Raw genomic sequence first — 18,396 nt, forward strand, 5'->3', positions numbered from 1 at the left:
CATCCCTTACTAGACGTATTTTCTCCCTCTACTGCTGGATGAACAGTTATAATTCCAAAAGGTAACAACACAGGCTGGATTATTTCCACCATGGCTCTCTCCCTTCTTTGGAGACATGGTCCTGAAGCATAATGTCTGTTCCAAAACTCCATTTGGGGGAGGTTTGGATCCATCTGTGACTTTGGAGCTTTTGGCTCATAGATCTTTATTTCTTAGCAACGTTTATGCTGTTGGCTTTTTTCTCTGAATGGATTCACCCAGACAAGCATAGTACCATAGTTTTGTATGGCAGCAAGATGCTCATTGCTTCTTCTGTTATTTATTAATAGGGCCCTACCAAATTTCCGGCCTGAAAATCGTGTCATGGACTGTGAAATCTGGTCTCCTGCCATGAAATCTGGTCTTTTGGGTGCTTTTACCCTATACTATACAGATTTCATGCGGGAGACCAGCATTTCTCAAACTGGGGGCCCTGACCCAAAAGGGAGTTGCAGGGGGATCACAAGGTTATTTTAGGGAGTTGCGGTATTGCCACCCTTACGTCTGCACTGCCTTCAGACCTGGGCAGCCGGAGAGCGGCAGCTGTTTGCCAAGTGCCCAGCTCTGAAGGAAGCACCCCACCAGCAGCAGTGCAGAAATCAGGGTCTCAATACCATACCATGCCACCCTTTCTTCTGTGCTGCTGCTGGCGGCAGCTCTGCCTTCAGAGCTGGGCTCCTGGTCAGCAGCTGCTGTTCTCCAGCTGCCCACTTATGAAGGCAGCACTGCCGCCAGCAGCAGCGCAGAAGTAAGGGGAGCAGTACTGCAATGCCCCCTACAATAACCTTCCAACCCTCCCCCCCCCCACTTCTTTTTGGGTTAAGACCCCTACAATTACAACACCATGAAATTTCAGATTTAAATAGCTGAAATCATGAAATTTATGATTTTTAAAATCCTCCAAGCACGTGGCCTGGGGTGGCAAGCCACGGGGGGCGCCCTGCCGGTCCCTGTGAGGGCGGCAGTCAGGCAGCCTTTGGGAGCTCTGAGCCCTTTAAATCCCCACCACGGAAGCCAGTGCGGACTGGCACAGCGTACTGGCTCTTGCCGGTATGCCGTACTGGACCGTACCGGCTTACTTTCACGTCTGTCCCCAGGGGTACTCCACTCCCCCTCCACCCCAAGGCTCTGCGCCCACTCCACCCCTTCCCCCACGGCCCCACCCTTGCTCTGCCTCTTCCTGCCCCTGTTCTGCTCCTTCCCCAAGCGTACCCTGCCCTTTCTCTGCCTCTTCCTCCCCCTTCTGAACAGCTGATTAGTGGGAGGTGGGAGGTGCTGGGGGGAGGAGGAGGCACTGATCAGCAGGGCCCACCAAACAGCTGATCAGCAGGTAGCTGGTGGATGCTGAACACTCACTATTTTTTCCTGTGGATGCTCCAGCCCCAGAGCACCCACAGAGTTGATGCCTATGGAAAACGTATTGTACTGTGAACAAAATGCCCTGAGTCAAATGCTTCTTCAACTATTTTAACAGAACTGTAACATAAAGAATCAAACCTTTCCGGAGCCCTAATTCTATCATTCTATGTGGGAAAAGCACATTGCAATTCATGAATATAAATAGACATGGTGGCAAGTTTCCCTGACAACCTATGTAATTTTATTAAGGCATAAAAATTACATCATTTTATGACAAGAAGGCATGAATATTCTGCATACGGTAAAGGAGCATTACAGGGAGCAGGATTAACATGTAGGAAAATGAAACTCCATAAAAGTTGCTTGGAGAGTAATTGGTGGACAACACCAGGGACGGAGCATTGGAGAATATGTAGGGATCACCAGTTACGCCTTCGCCATGTTTACCATTTTACTGTTATGCTTCAAGTAAAGCACAAGCTAGATCAGGTCCTACATAACTTATATGCAAAAGAAATGCAATACTTGGTAAATTATATTGCTGTACATAAAACGTACTCTTGGATATAATTTTATTTCTTTGAGGATTCTTCTTATAGTACTTTGATACTGAGTTTCAGTTATAGTGTATTTGTTCAATTAGAAGTTTGCCTTCAAAATTAGTCACATTTATCTGTGATTTGACTACGGCCTGGTCTACATCTAAAAACGTAGGTCAGCCTAGCTAGCTACATCACTCAGGGCTGTGAAAAATTTCACCCTCTACGACCATTATTTGGTCAACCTAGCCCCCGGTGTAGATGCGGCTAGGTTGACAGAAGACTCCTTCTGTTGATCTAGCTATGGCCTCTCGGAGAGATGAATTACCTACCTCGATGGAAAAAACCCTGATGTCGATGTAGGAAGTGTTCACACTACAGCGGCAAAACTGCAGCGCCATAGCTGTGCTGTTGTAGTGGCTGTAGTGTAGACATACGCTTAGTTAATATATTGGACTTCTCTGGGCTCTGAAGAAGCATGGTATTGACAACAATACTGGCAGGTAAAAAACAAAACATTTTAAAATGTTTTCTCTCCTATTTTACAAACAATACTGTAGATCAGTGGTGGGCAACCTGCGGCCCATCAGGGTAGTCCACTGGTGGGCTGCAAGACTGTGTTTACATTGACTGTCTACAAGCATGGCTGCCCACAGTTCCCAGTGGCTGCAGTTCACCATTTCCAGCCAATGGGACCTGCAGGAAGCAGCGGCCAGCATGTCCCTGTGGCCCGCGCCACTTCCCGCAGCTCCCCTTGGCCAGGAATGGTGAACCGTGGCCACTGGGAGCTGTGGGTGGCCGTGCCTGTGGACGGTCAATGTAAACACAGTCTCGTGGCCGAACAGGGGACTACTCTGATGGGCTGCATGCCCACCACCACTGCCGTAGATGATTAAAGTGTATTTGCGTCTCACTGTTTATGCTGGAAGGAGAATTTCACTTCGCAATTCCCCCTATTTGGACAATGAAAATAACCCAATCACTTTCTAGTCACTTTCATTTTCTGTCTATCTGCTCCCCAGCATGATGCTGCAATGCTTGTTTTGCAAAAACATCAGGGGCTGTGTGTTTATCTTTTTAAAAACAGTTTTCATGGTAATTTTTGTTTTAATCGTGAAAAGGAACAACAAAAGGCACAAAGAAATTTCCTTTTCTTCCTTTCCTTTCTGTGTCACTAAGCGGTGCATAACTGAATTGTAAGAGAAACCCAGCCAGAGACACTCTAGTTAGAATGTTGGTAGTAAAAATTAGGTATCTCGGGCTATTTTGTTGTTCTGATCAGCTCATGTCCGGCTTTCCTTCTTCCTTTGTGCTCCCTGAATTTCTCTGATTGCCTCAGCAGGATGCAAAGGGCATCTGCTGCTGCTGCAATCCCCACTGAGTACTTTGGTCTGCGGTCACTCTGAAACAGTCAGTTTAAATCCTCAGGAAGGTCTGGCTGCCCAGTTGCAAGAAGCACAGAATGACCATATGTAACCCGCAAGGAGCTTATTTGGTTCCTGGGTCTGTGTGCTTGTTACTCAGAAGGAGGCGCTGCCCCTGCTCAGAAGGGGGGCCAAGGGCAGACTCAGAGTCTGCTGAGCAACCAAGAGGGAAAGAGACTATTTTGAGCAATAGGGCCCCTGTTGGCTCGGGTGGGGGTGGGGGTGGGGGTGGTAGAAGGGTGCCTGGATGGCCACCTGCGCACCTGTTCAATGGAGGAGCAGTGCCTGAGAGAAAGCGGGAGGGGGGGTAGAGTCAAACAATTGACAAGTAAAAGCCCTCGAAGAAGAGTTAGCCCAGTGGCTCTCAAACTTTTGTACTGGTGACACCTTTCACATAGGAAGCCTCCGAGTGCAACCCCCCTTATAGATTAAAACACTTTTTAATACATTTAACACCATTATAAATGCTGGAGGCAAAGCAGGATTTGGGGTGAAACTGACAGCTAGCGACCTCCCATGTAATAATCACACAACCCCCTGAGGGGTCCCGATCCCCAGTTTGAGAACCCCTGAGCTAGCCTGACCAACAGGAAGTGAGATACTTGCCCCTAGGAGTGTTGTGAGCAGGGAGAAGCCATTTTTGGAGGAGTCTGGAGCCAGCCACTGAAAGGGAAGGACTAGCTGCAGGGTGAGCTCCTGAGTCCCAGGCCTGCAGTCCCTGAGAACTGGCTTCTGGGTACCTAGAAGCAACAGCCGTAAGCCTTGTCCTTTCCCTCTTCAAGGTAACTCCCCAGTGTATGGAATTCTGCTGGGAAAACTCCCTACCCCACCAGACTGGGTTAGCCCTCCAGCTCCTAGATAAATGCAGCTACCACATGGCAAGTGCTGCTCTTGCTGCTAGTGCCAGGCTGCCTGCCTGCTGTGAGTGGATCTCAGCGCTAGGGCAGGAGATTAGAGTTTGAGTTATTATAATTTGCACCTTGCGCCTTGCATCCCTTAGTGGTGAGGGGAAATTTCGGGAACAGAATCAGTCTCATTCCTGCAGGACGAGCATTCCTGACAGCAGTTATCATTAGCCCCTCTGCAGTTGCTGAGGAGTCCAGAGTCCATTCATGGGATTGTGAGTGCACCATCTTTTAGTTAGCTAGTCCGGGAAATTGTTTGGGGGACTCCCTATCCCCTGAACTGTGTCCTCCAGCTGAGGGGTAAGGGTTGTGGGATTTTATTTCCTGCTGCCTATTAAACCTGTGGAGGGACTTACCACCTTATCCCATGTGTGAATTTTGTGGGCTGTACTGAACCCAGTCAGCCAAGTTGCTTTGGGACTACAGAAGATATCATTGTCACAGGTCATCAAGGGCCCCTACAAAGTACATGTACCAATGGGATGATAAATTTTACTTTTGCTCTATCAGGTCATGGGACTGGGGAAATTCCTGGGTATTATCAGTGTGAGCAGCAGTGATCCTAAGAGTAGTGTTTTACCCCATTATGTTATATTTACTTCCTGTATTACTCTGTTGAATATATGTATTGTGTGTTTGTTATTTCTTGGGCGTCTTCAACTATCTGGCAAGTAAGTGGGGATTTCCCAGTGCTTAGAATTTTTCTCTCAAGCTGACCTGGTGACCTGCCAGAAAGGAGCAAGGGGGGTGTAGGCACCACCAACTAAATTCATATGGGAAGAAAATAAAGAAGTTATAGCCTGCTGTGTAGGAGGTGGGAACCAAAAGAACCCAGGCCTGTCCATCAAATCTCGTAAGGAGACTGATGCTGAAGGAGGTAACCAGGTGGAAATGAGCACTACACATATATCTATAGGAGAGAGCACAGAGGGTAGTCGATCTCCTTGCCCAACCAATACTTGGGACCTGATTCTCCTCTCACTTACAAGCATTTACACCCGTGTAACTCAAACTGACTGTAGTGGAGTTAATCTTGATTTACACCTGCATAATGGAGCGGAGTATCAGGCTCCAGTCTCTACACAAAATGCCAGTGAGCACTAATGGTGATGTTGAGTTTAGTGAAGTGAACTCTTGCACATTAAGAACTGGACTGAGACTCCACCAAATCATTTCACATAGGCCACTAAACATCCTTCAGAGAGGGACGAATCTCAGTCAGTACCAGCCTTTAGGACAACCTACAGTTAAAGGGTTTTATATCCTATTCCCTATCCCCCTGAGCTCTCCAGCCCACACCTTTAACACAGTTTTGATGTGTGTAACACTTTAACTACCCTCGTGATGTTTTCTCCTACTTTAAGATGGTTTTGATTAAATGTCTCAGCGTTCATTTCCTGCTTCCTAGCCTGGAAATGTGAAGTATCAATTAAGTGGATAGATAGTCAAAGTAATGAACATTTATAATTCAAATCTGCAGGTCACCCTTGATGAGGTTGTGCTCTAAATGTCTTTCTTTCTTTTTTAAGTTTTTTAATAGTTCAGATTTTTCTAATTGCTTTTTAAAAATGGGTAGATGAAAAACACTCATTCCTTTGATATTTACTGAGCTTTTAACAGCCAGCTGTAGCTTCAAATCTCTGTAAATATTTGACATTCAAAGTTACAATTAAAAATATAGCACTTAGGCCTTAAGATGACTTCAGCGCATACATTTACATTAATTACTTTCAACATTTTTTTCTCCACTCATAAAACTGCCTGATTAGCCTTCAAAGATTTTGTTGCCAAGAGTGTGCTAGAAGGAGGGGGGCGGGGAGAACGTGAAAGGGAGGTAGTGGAAAAAAGGAGAGGGAGTGGTATCGTGATCTGAGGCGAGGCCTAGAAGCCTGGAGCACATGAGATCTTACTCTCACTTGAAAAGCTGACTCTCTGTGGCTTGGGCATGCCTCTAACCTTTCTGCCCCCATCTGTAAAATGGGAATCAGAATTCTGACTAACATTTTCAAAAGCACCTAAATGACTTAGTTGCCTGAGACCCATTGACTTTCAATGGTGCTTAGGTGCCCAAGTCACTTAGGGCAGGATCCACAAAGGTATTTAGGCACTCAACTTCCAGACTTAGGCACCCACATCTCAGGTTTGTTCAGGTGCCTAAATTCCAGTTTGAGGCTCCACTATAATCCACAAAACTCCAGCTGAACCCTGTAAGCACCTAAACTCACTTGGCACCTAAGTTTTCAGGGTAAAAGTTCCCTCAGAGCCTAAGTTTCTGTCTCTTTGCATGTGCACTGCTGCCTCCCTCTAAGTGTCCAGATGCCAATTTCCTGCCTCAGCCTCAGAGCAATTCATGAACGAGGGGAAGATAAGTGTTCACTAGCCTAAGTCGTGTGCAGGGTCTGATCCAGTAGGCAGTCTCTGAACAGGGTCAGGGCTGGCCTTACCTTGAGGCGAACTGAGACAGCTGCCTCAGATGCCAGACTCGGGGAGGGGGGGCGCCACTAGGACCCAAAGTGAAGAAAATTGTGTCTGCTGCTGGTGCATATGTATTCTCTCTGCTCTAGATGCACAGAGATGATGGAGTGCTGTGCTGGGGGAAGGAGGGTACAAGAGACATAACTGGCAGGCAGGAGAAAAGGTGAGAGGGAATAACAGAAAGCAGCAGGAGCTGCAGGGAGAGAGAGGAAGAGGAGCCTCTTACGTAGGTATCTAGCACCCTCAGGAGCCTGGACTGATTAACACCAGCTTCCCAGGGAGCTTCCTGTTTCCTGCTGCTTCCTTGAACCCACTTGAGGAGAACAGGCAGTCAACTGAAGTAGTAGGAGCCAGTTAGGCCCTTAAGACACGGATATCTTCCCTCACTCAGGCCCTGCTACCAGCCTGCTTATTTGTCCCCTTCAACTGAGTGTTGAGAGCCATTACAGCTGGCACAGAACAGCAATCATGAGTGAAAGAAGAAAATGCCCCTCTGGGGCAGCATTCAGAAAAAGCAAGCAAGCAAAGGAAGCTTTTCTATCTAAGCAGGAAGGAGCTCTCCTGAGATACATAGAAACAAATGTTCACGGTGAGCCTCCCGGCCCCAATGAGGAGGTGAGTGGTGAGGAGATTCCTGATCTTCCAGTTAGAGTGCAGGTGACCTGGCAGCTACTACAGCATCCATATCTCCATCTCAAATGGATGTAACCATGCACATTCCTGGAGAAAAGTGTAGATCAGAGAAGAGTATGGTGGAGGTGCAAGAAACAGCTGCTGCTGAGTTTAGTTCCTTAAGTCTGGACCCACTTGAGCAGTAGCCTGAGGGACTTCCTTGTACTGCATGGGCCACAGCAAGTGAAAAACTTCATGTTCCCCAAACACAATGAAAATAAAAGTTTCCATCCATTACTGGCGTGAAATCCCCAATGGGGACAAAGTGGGGAGGCCATGGCTTATGTACTCAAAAACCCAGAGTGCTGCATACTATTTTTGTTGCAAACTCTTCCAGTCTAATGTTTCAGCCATATTAGGTTCTACAGGAACAAAGGACTGGAAAAATCTTGCTAGAAATCTGGCATGCCATGAGAAGGCAGCAAATCACTAGAGAGCATTCCATGGGTGGAAAGAGTTTGAGATGAGACTAAGGTTAAAGGCCACCATAGATGATCAGCATCAAGAGAAGATTGCATTAGAGTCACTTTACTGGCAAAATGTTCTGAAAAGGCTCATTGCCATTGTGAGAATGCTTGCTACCCAAAACCTAGCACTGCATGGCATTTCATATCAGCTCTATGTGCCAAACAATGGAAACTTCCTTAAAATTGTGGAGCTGATGGCTGTTTTATGCTGTACTCCAGGAGCATCTAAGAGTTACCACCCAAGAAATGTACACACACCACCACCTTGGAAAAACAATTCAAAATGAGATCATACAGTTACTGGCAACAAAAGTCAAACAGAAAATTGTGGCAGATCTGAAGTCAGCAAGATATTACTCTATTATTTTGGACTGCACACCTGACATCAGCCATACGGAACAAATGACTTTAATGGTGCGTTTTGTAACAACAACAGAACCTAGTGAAAATGTCCCTGCAATGGTGACTGTGAGAGAGCATTTTCTAGAATTTATTGACATTGATGATACTACAGGAGCTGGTATGACAAATGTGCTTCTTAAAAAGCTGGAAGATACGGGAATTGCGATAACTGACATAAGAGGTCAGGGCTACGATAATGGTGCCAACATGAGAGGAAAGAACAGAGGAGTGCAGACCCTCGAGCTTTTTTTGTCCCATGCAGTTCTCATTCATTGAACTTGGTGGTCAGTGATGCAGCATCAGCTTCTAGTGAAGCTGCTGAATTTTTTAATGTAATTCAAAGCATCTATGTATTTTTCTCTGCATCAACTCATTGGTGGCAAATTTTGAAGCAACATCTGGGAACATCCTCTCTGACACTGAAACCACTGAGTGCCACACAATGGGAAAGTCGAGTGGAGGAGATAAAGCCTATGAAACACCAAACTGGGAAAATAGATGATGCCATAGTTGTCATTATGGAGAATAATGCTATGACAGGAACTGTTTGTGGGAGAACAGTGGCAGAGGGAAATGGGAATCACCAGAAACATACATAACTTCAAATTTCTGTGTGGCTTAGTGTTGTGGCATGACATACTGTTTGAAATATATGTTGTAAGCAAGAGACTCTAAGGTGTTGATCTTGATATATCTGGAGCAATGGAACAACTGGACAAAGCAAAGTCATACTTACAGTCTTACTGGTCAGATGAGGGATTTCAAAATATTCTGAAGAGTGCACAGAAGTTGGCAGAGGAACTTCACACTGACGCTATTTTCCCAGCCATTCAAGAATACAAGAGTCACCGAAGAAGACATTTTGATTACGAGGCCTGGGATAATCCCATAAGAGACCCCAAACAAGAATTCAAAGTTGAATTCTTTAACCAGGTGCTAGATTGTGCAATACAGTCAGTTGAAGAATGTTTCATGCAGCTCAAGGAACATAGCAATATATTTGGGATGTTGTATGATATTCCAAAACTCCTCACTATACCTGAAGAAGACCTACACCAGCAATGCAGGGCACTAGAGACAGTGTTGACACATGATAACATGTGCAATATTGATGCGAGTGATTTAGGTGATGAACTGAAAGCCCTTTCAAGATACATTTCAGCAGGATCAACTCCAAAGGCTGTTCTGGAATATATGTGCACAGATAAGATGACCACCCTCTTTCCAAATGCTTTTGTTGCTCTGCACATACTTGTAACACTTCCTGTAACAGTTACCAGTGGAGAATGCAGCTTCTCCAAGCTGAAGTTAATAAAAACACATCTACGCTCCACAATGACACAGGAGAGGCTGGTCGGCCTTGCAACCATCTCAATAGAGCATGAGCTGGCCCAGACTGTGGTCCTTCAGGAAGCAGTTCAAATCTTTGCAACCAAGAAGGCATGGAAAGGACCACTTTGATTATTCAAACAGATAAAAATGCCAGCGTTTACTATGCAGACAAGAAAAGTTACATTTGCTGTTCAGGCATGTGAAAGTTAAGTGTTACTTAACATTTTTGAACAAGGCATTTTAAGTTGTTAGTTCTCCTTTATTGGGGTAGATAGCAGAGCAGTACCATGAGAGGAGTAGAACGGGAAGAAGGCAGAATTGAGACCTTTTAAAGTTTTGGCCCAAGCAACGGGGCATGGGGGCGTCATTTGAGCTCCCCGCCTCTGGTGCCAAAATGTTGTGGGCCGGCCCTGAGCAAGGGCGTGCAGAAGTGGGGGCAGGCAAGTAACTGTCAGGGACACAGAACTCCTCCAGCCCAAGGGCCACAATGTGGGGAAGGAGCAAACTCTTCCAGGCCCAGGGAGGAGAGTGAGCTCCTTCTGGCCCTGGTAGGGGGTGGGGGAAGCGAGCTCCTCCCAGCCCTGAGGGCTGCGTTGGGAGATGACAGCTCCTCTAACCCTGGGCCTTGGTGGGGGCACACAACATGCCTCTCCCAAAGGGGTAAAATTTAAATTCATGCATGCACCCCTGCCTCTGAGCACGCCCACTGGATCAGGGCCCATTCAAAATCTGGTTGGAGAAGGTGCCCATCTGATAACTTTTAGCTCAGTGGTTAGAGCACTCACCTGGGATGCAAGAGATCATGTTTAATTCCCCCTCTCTGCCAGAGGTGGAGAAAGGATTTGAACAAAGGTCTCTCACTGCTCAGGAGAGTGCACTAACCACTGAGCTATAGGAAATTCTGAGATGGGTACCCCTCAGTCTCTCCTGTTGAAGTTGTTCCATTGTGAATGGACTCATAGACTTTAAGGCCAGAAGGGTCCATTGTCATCATCCAGTCTGAGCTCCTGCACGTCCCAGGCCTCAGAACCTCACCCACCCACTCCTGTGATAGACCCAAAACCACTGGTTGAGTTACTGAAGTCCTCAAATCATGATTTAAAGACTTCAAGTTACAGAGAATCCACCATTTACTCTGGTTTATACCAGCAAGTGGCTCATGCTGGAGGGCTCGGCTTAGGGTTGCCAACTTTCTAATTGCACAAAACCAAACACCCTTGCCCCCCCACCCCTTCCCCGAGGCCTTGCCCCTTCTCTGAGGCCCTGCCCTCTACTCACTCCAGCCCCCATCCCTCCGTCGCTCACTCTCCCCCATCCTCATTCACTTTCACTGGGATGGGATGGGGGTTGGGGTGTGGGAGGGGGTAAGGGCTCCAGCTGGGGGTACTGGCTCTGGGGTGGAGTCAGAAATGAGGGGTTCAGGGTACGGGAGGGGGCTCCGGGCTCAGGCAGGGAGTTGGGGTGCAGGAGAGGGTGAGGGCTCCAGCTGAGGGTGCGGGCTCAGGTGGGGCCAGAAATGAGGGGTTATGGGTATGGGAGAGGGCTTTGAGCTAGGGCAGGAAGTTGGGGTGCAGGAGGGGGTGAGGGCTCTGGCTGGGGGTGCAGGCTCTGGGGTGGGGAATGAGGGGCTTGGGGTGCAGGAAGGGGCTCCATGCTGGGGGCAAGAGGTTTGGAGTGCAGGAGGGGATGTGGGCTGCAGGCTCTGGGAGGGAGTTTGGTCACGGGAGGGGGTTCTAACCTGGGGCAGGGATTTCAAGGTGCGGGCTTCGGCCAGGCAGTGCTTACCTCAAGCACTGGGGTGCTGACTGGAGCCGCCAGGTTCCCTTTTCAACCGGGTGCATTCGAAAACTGGATGCCTGGCAACTCTACTTGGGCTGCGGAGATATTTAACTGCGGTGTAGACATTCGGGCTCAGGCTGAAGCCTGACCTCTGAGACCTTCCCATCTTGCAGGGCTCCAGCCCAAGACCGAACGTCTACAACCCCTTAGCCAAGTCCTTCAAGCCCAAGTCAGCTGGCACAGGCAGCTCTTGGTTTTTAATTGCCGTGTAGACATACCCTAAGGGGCACTACCAATAGAACTACAACTAAGATGGCTACCAGAATCCTCTGACCTTATTTCCAGCATGCCTGGAATTAGGGGTGGAGGCAAAAGAAACTAAAAATATCTGCTAGGGCCAGTTAGGGAAGCTTCTTCATGGGGTAATCTGGACAAGCAGTCCACTGGACCAGTGACAAGCCAGGGTTGAACAGCTTCCAGCAAGTGAACTGGGTAAGGGACAGACTGACAAAGAAAGGTGGTTTGGGGGTTTTTGTTGAGTTTTGGAGCTGGGAGAGAGAGTGCAGCTCAGGGAGTTCCTGCTGAATTCTCCCTTCCCTCGAAGGGCATTTGCATGCTCTGAGACTTTAGCTGCCTGGATCAAGCAGCAGCAGCAGCAGCACTATGGTGAAAAACATCCAGACAGAGTGACAGCTACCGCCAGCCAGCCAAGACCCTAGGAGAATTTCAGACCTGGAAGCCAGCGAGCCTGGCTGGAATCAGGAGAGGACCCTGCTCAACAAGGGTGAAGTAAAAGTCTGCATCTCGGCACATGCAGCCTTGGCTAACCTTGCTAAGGTGCCAAGGAGAGAGGTGTGGTTGGAGGAGTTTGTGAGTATAAGGAGGAAAATTGGCTTATTTATAAATGTTTATTAGTTAACCTTAATCCCTTCCTTCCCCAGATCCTATGTTCCTGTTCCCAGTAAAGTTCCCCCTCCCTTTGTTACACTGTTCTTTTTTAAGGGGTTTTTCTGCGCTGGTATTATTTAACTTATTGTTCCCTGTGTCCTGGGACTTACACTCCTTTCCAGCTTGTAGGGTTATCATTGATTTTTCAAGGGACTGCACCCCTGTGTATAGGGCACAGGGAGGAGTCACTTTGTGTGGAGGCTCCATGCACCAAGAAAAAATAAAAGAACCCAGGCCCCAACTCATACGAAGAGAGGGGAGAAGCCACTCCAAATATTGGTGATAGCAAGCACCTCAGAGAGAAAAAGGAGACCTTGGATACGGGCTCCCTCCATCTTTCACAATGTTATCTTCACTCACTTTGTCACAGAAGACCTTGATTTGGCAGTAGGCCCGGTGGATGGGTTTATTGCTGCGATTATTGTAGCTGTATGTGTCTATCTGAATCATCAAAGGAAGCCCCTTCACTCCTTTTTGTGAGGAAAAATCCGTGCTCAGGCAATTCACCGTGATGAAAATCTGAAGCAGAGAGATGGAGATCAGAAGTTACCTTAAAATGCTGTGCAAACTGTTATTCTGAAATTACTACTAAATGTAGGATACTTGGGACCTATGGAAATGTCTGGCAAAGATTAAAGCAAGGATCATCTCATTTAAAAACCAAACCAACACAAACCATATATCCAAAAAAGACACTGTTATTAAAGGTTTCAGAGTAGCAGCCGTGTTAGTACTGTTATTAAAGTCAACTACTATCTCAGTGCTGCCAATCTATCTCTCTGCTCTGAATCTGTCTCTTTCAGTCTGAACTAAAATCTTGGCCCGTCTCTCTGACATCTCCTTGTGTATGTCCAGCCATTAATTCATGCGCAACATGACCAAAACAGAGCCCCCACTGTTTTCCCCAAGCCTCTCCCCTCTCTATTGTGTCGACATGACCAACGTGCTCCCTTTCACTTAGGCCCATAACCTGTCTGTCATCTTCTCTCAAACCCAGGCTATGTCGAAATCTTGCTGATTCTTTCTGCATAACTTCTCTAATATATGGCCTTTCCTATCCCTCCACACACCTAAAACTCTTGTCTAGGGTCTCATCACCTTGTTTCTCAATTACAGCAAAGTCCTTTTCTTCTGGACAAGTCCATCTTGCTTTGCTCATATCCATTCAGAATGCTGCTGCAAAGATCATTTTGCTAGCCCATAGCTTTGACCAAGTCACCCTACTCTTTGCACCCCTCCACTGGCTCTCCTGGCTCCACCAAACATAAGCTACTTGTCTTCACTTTCATGGCCGATCCCCACACATTGTTAATTTTTTTTTTTTAAATCTTGCTGCCTCAAACACTTGGGAAAAACTCCTCATAAATATCTGTGAAGCTGCCTCATTCTCCTTCTTCAGATCCTTTCTTAGCACTCTTCTTTGCCATGAAGTTTACATAAAACTTGAGAACAGTTAGGCAGCTGGTGTGCTGACAAATATAGTCTTATTGTATCCTTGTATTCCCCTGGTCTGCCTGCCTGTATCCATCTGCTATCTCTTGCCTTATGCTTAGATTGTGAGATCTTTGGGGAGGGACCATTTTTTTGTTCTGTTTTTGGACAGCAACTAGCACAGTGCAGTCCTGGTCCATGACTGGCATTCCTAAGTGATATCACAATACAAATAATAAATTATTAGTTTTGCTCTGAAATACTGATTTTTTCCCAATCCAGAATACCCCACATGGGATTTTAAAGATGAAAATGTGATACTAACAATCCAGTTGCATTTAGTTATTTCCCATTGAAGTACCTGTGCATCATATATTCGTTTGTGCTGATTATGTTTTCACTTGATTAGATTTATCTCTTTCCCATAGATGAAAACTAAGCCCTTTATACTAAGAGGATACAAAGGAAAACTGCCAGTACAAATTGCCTAAGTTATGGCAATGAAACCTTCTGGAGTAAAATGTACTGACTCCTAGAGGAAGAGCTTTGATGGTCTCCATAGAGAGCCCAAAGTCCTGCTCATCTGCAAGGGCACAAGCTGTTGCTTTCTGTGGGACTTTGAGGGTGCAGAGGAGAGACTTGTAGGCGGTGGGAGTCCACAGGGTGATATAAGAATTAGAGACATCACGGAATTGCAGAGGCCTCTCCCCACCCACAAAAGGAAATAATTTTGTTTAGCAGGGAACATTTCCATAAAGTCCAGCCCCTCATATCTCTGTGCTAGCTTGCATCCAGAGAAAAGAGCAGTGCTGGTGTCGCTTTGGTGGGAGGGGCACTTTACTCTACTCTAACTGCAGCAGTTAATATTACCGCAAGGTAGTTTATGATGGAGCTGGCACAGCTTTATTTGCCTGACTGAGCTAATGGCACAGCAGCATTTCTGCACTTGATTGTATCACACTGCTGCATTTACAAATCAAGTAGTTGAACTTTAACTGAAATGAGGGGAAGGCATGAGGGAAGGGCTCTAGCTGAAACTGATTTTGAAACTGATAGTGTTATTCTGCTTCAGTTTAGAGCCCAGCCTGTCCAGTTCCCTAGGTTAGGGGAAACACAGGGGGCCTTACGCTCATTTACCTTAAGTCTCTGTTACACTGTTCTGGCAGTGCCTTAAAGAGAACGTAAACACCACTTTACATTGCTAGAGCATGGTGAAGGGCCTTAATAGGTGAGAATCCGGTCCTGCTATATTTTAGTCTATATTTTTGCACCAGAAAGAACTGAACGCAACATCAAAAATGTGAGGGGAAACCCACGCCACATTTGCACTTCATGTTTGCTCAACAGGTTGCTGAGGCGCTCTGAAGCACACCATGTGCTCACATAAGACGTAAAGCACTGCCCCATCTTATCCAGTTCCAGGCACTGTGTATTCTCTCTGGCCTACATTTCTGGAGGTAGGAGAAATAGTAAGAGATACCAGAGAAGATAGGCTAACGGCTGCAACAGTCTTTCTTTTTTCTGAAACATTACAAAGGTCCCTGCTACAGAGACAGATATAATTTAATGAAAATAACAGACCCAATAAAATTCAATATCCTAATCTTGCATAGTGATATTTCATCACTCCAATGGTCAATGGTTGTACATTCATGGCACACATATGAAGGTGAGGACTGGCATACTGTGCTTAATGTCTCATTTGAACCATGTGGATAAATAGGTGGATTAGAATTAACACAGATCATTGATTTTCAGAAGAGTTTTGTGTCTCAGAACACTTTTCTATTAGCTTCCCTTTAAAGCAGGCTTTTGATCCGGAAAAGCAATTCACAACATGGTAGGGTGGGAAGACTATACACCTTTTTCTTTGAGTTTATTTTATTTTCTTATTTTGCATTACTAAAGATGACAAGGTTCTCCGTTGGAGTTTGCCTCTGGAAGACTTGTCTGACCAGTCATTAATTATTTGAGTGCTGAGTGGGGTCCTTAAATTATTTCTCAGTGCATTTTAAATTTTTACAGAGTTTTTTACTCCAGTGATCGGCCCCAGACAGGATGGCACTTAGATGCCATGGTGACTGATGCTCTAGGAATAGATCGGTAGATAGGCAGGCAGCAGAGAGCACAACGAGAAATCGAACTACCACATGCAGCAGGACTAGAAATTGAAACATGGACTATTTTGCTCCAGACAGTAGAATTGCTCTTGGCAAACAAATTATTCTATAGCAGATGCCTTTTCTGTTATGTATGTTCTATGAAATCATAAAAGCTGAACCATACTCCAGTCTTTCCACTTGTCCTATTGTTAACTATGAATTCAGCTTCTAGCTCTGATCCCTTCTTAAAGTGCATTACACACCATCCCATATATGCTGTTCCTCAGAACAGAGGAAGACAAGCTTGGAATTTGGTATGAGAGGAAAAACAACAACATGGAAAAAGAATCTGCTGAACCTCTTCTGTTTGATCACCCTGTCTGTAATCCTCAACAGTAGCATCCTTCTCCCTTATAGCCTCCTCTGACATCCTACATTGTTACTCTCCTTTCCCCTCTAGAAGAATTTAGCACTAGCCATAATAGTTATTGTAGCATATCTCTGCAGTGAAAAGAACCCACCTAACCTAGTGAAGATTCTCCTTCCCCTTCCTAATATTGACCCAATGTTCATTTCCCCACTCCCTGAGGCAATGACTGAGGAATGTGGGCTATTCTGACCAACAGTAATTTCAGTTGCCCCTTCAAGTGGAGTCCACATTTTCCTGTATAACACCCATGTAAACCTTACTCTTGTCTGAGGCTGAGAGTGCAAACAGCCTCTTCTGAGGTAGCAGAACACACCTCACTAGCCATAAAAGGGTGCAAAAGATTAGCTCATACCAGGCTCCCAGGCCCATTCTTCCTAACACACTGACAGTCGGGAGTCAGGAGAAACAAGAGTGTCACATTCAAAGATACTCTTTGGTCCCAAAGCCTTCTTGCCCTGGCCTCCTCCATGGTAGAGTCATATGGTTGGACAACATAGACTTGGAAAAAGCTGTAATAGCAGTACTGCTGTTTTTCCTAAGGTCTTGTCTAATATTACATATACAACCGTATTTGGGATTCTGATTACAGGCACTTGTCCCCCAGTTCATTTGCAAATACAACTCAATATGTAGTGTAGACTGGACCTTAACTATGTTCTGCAACCAGGAAAGAGCCTTGGTTGTATCTTTGGTACAGGGAGAACTTTAGCTAGGGTTCCGCTGGCTGTGAGGAACACGTTTGAGCAACATGATGGTATCTCATCCATCTGCTCACCTGAGCTACCGGGGGATCAAGTGCACTTTGACAAGGAAAAATTAAACTGGAGAAACGTTTGATGCCTGAGAAGCTGACAGAACTGGCCTAAAACAAATTAGAAACTGAGGCCAGCCTAGATTGTTTCATATGGGGAACCTATAGCCAAAATCTCTACCTCTTTTCAGGGAGGAGTCCCTCTCTTGTGCAGCAATTATGAGGATTACTTATCGTTTGATAACAATGGCAGGGTAATCAGTGCTGTACAAGACAAAAAAGAAACAGCTACCTGCCAGGAGAGAATGCAAGGCTCAGGGAATAATTTCCCCTTTATCATTTAATCCAGCCAACATGACTCCTACCTCAATCTCCTGTCTTATACATTGTAAAGGTCTTTAGTCATTAAATCTGTAACATATAAACCTTTTATTATTGTTTGCATTTCTTGTTTTCATCATCTTAAAAAGAACTGGTAGCAATTTTTCACAACAAAAAATTAAAAACTGTGCAACCATTTCCCTATATGTCGCTGCCAATATATGGAGTCTATACCCAGAGCGCTGTTCTTTAAAGGACTGATCAGTCTTCAGCTTTTGAAACACCACATTCCATACTGTGACACCAAAGAGTTAAACTACATGTCTGTTCACTGAAAAAAAAATCAATCCCATCATCCCTTTTATATACCACAAGTGCAGCTTTATAGTTTCTCTTGCCGTGTATTACCTTATAAATCCTATACAAAGGTAAGGCCTTTGATTTAGTTCAAGACCAATGTCTCTGGAGAATGTTTACATTTCTCTTTTGAAGCTTCCTTAACCCACACCACACCCCAGCAGCTACATAAAAATGCCATTTGCCCTTAATCCCAGCTGCATATTTACTGAACCATTTGTATACAATGAAATTTCAACCTTGCTTGCTACCACAAGCTGTTTTATTATTCTCTTTATACATATACAGAGGGATGATTTATCAAACCTGGCTCCAAGCCTAAACTACAGAAGTTCTGGTACCAGTCCTCAAATACAAAATGTCTATTCCTTCCAGCTTTAAATTTAAAAAAAAGTTTGAAAAAGACTAATCTTTGGGGAAGGGACTTCTTTTTGTTCTGTGTTTGTGCAGCCCCTTGCACAATGGGGTCCTGGTCCAGGCTTGGGGCTCCTAGGTGCTACAGTAATACAAACAAAAAATAACAATAATTAACCATTAATAATGAATTTCTTCCCCAGTGAAATGGAATTTGATGTAGCTTTAGCAAGGATATGAATAGGTAAGGCCATCACAAATCCTACACTGCTCATAAGATAAACAAAACATATTATCTATATTGAGTAT

The 18,396-nt window shown here is 45.5% G+C and overlaps 1 protein-coding gene across 1 annotated transcript in view; it reads right to left on the reverse strand.

Moving 5' to 3' along the window:
- GRHL2 (grainyhead like transcription factor 2) overlaps positions 1 to 18,396 on the reverse strand; it is a 106,130-nt gene that overhangs the window by 28,906 nt on the left and 58,828 nt on the right. Inside the window, exon 9 of the mRNA XM_045002888.1 lies at positions 12,702 to 12,860. Within this exon, the coding sequence (XP_044858823.1) occupies positions 12,702 to 12,860 (159 nt within the window). The remainder of the gene's footprint in view (positions 1 to 12,701; positions 12,861 to 18,396) is intronic.

Source organism: Mauremys mutica, chromosome 2 (genome assembly GCF_020497125.1).
Source record: "Mauremys mutica isolate MM-2020 ecotype Southern chromosome 2, ASM2049712v1, whole genome shotgun sequence".
Taxonomy (NCBI): Eukaryota; Metazoa; Chordata; order Testudines; family Geoemydidae; genus Mauremys; species Mauremys mutica.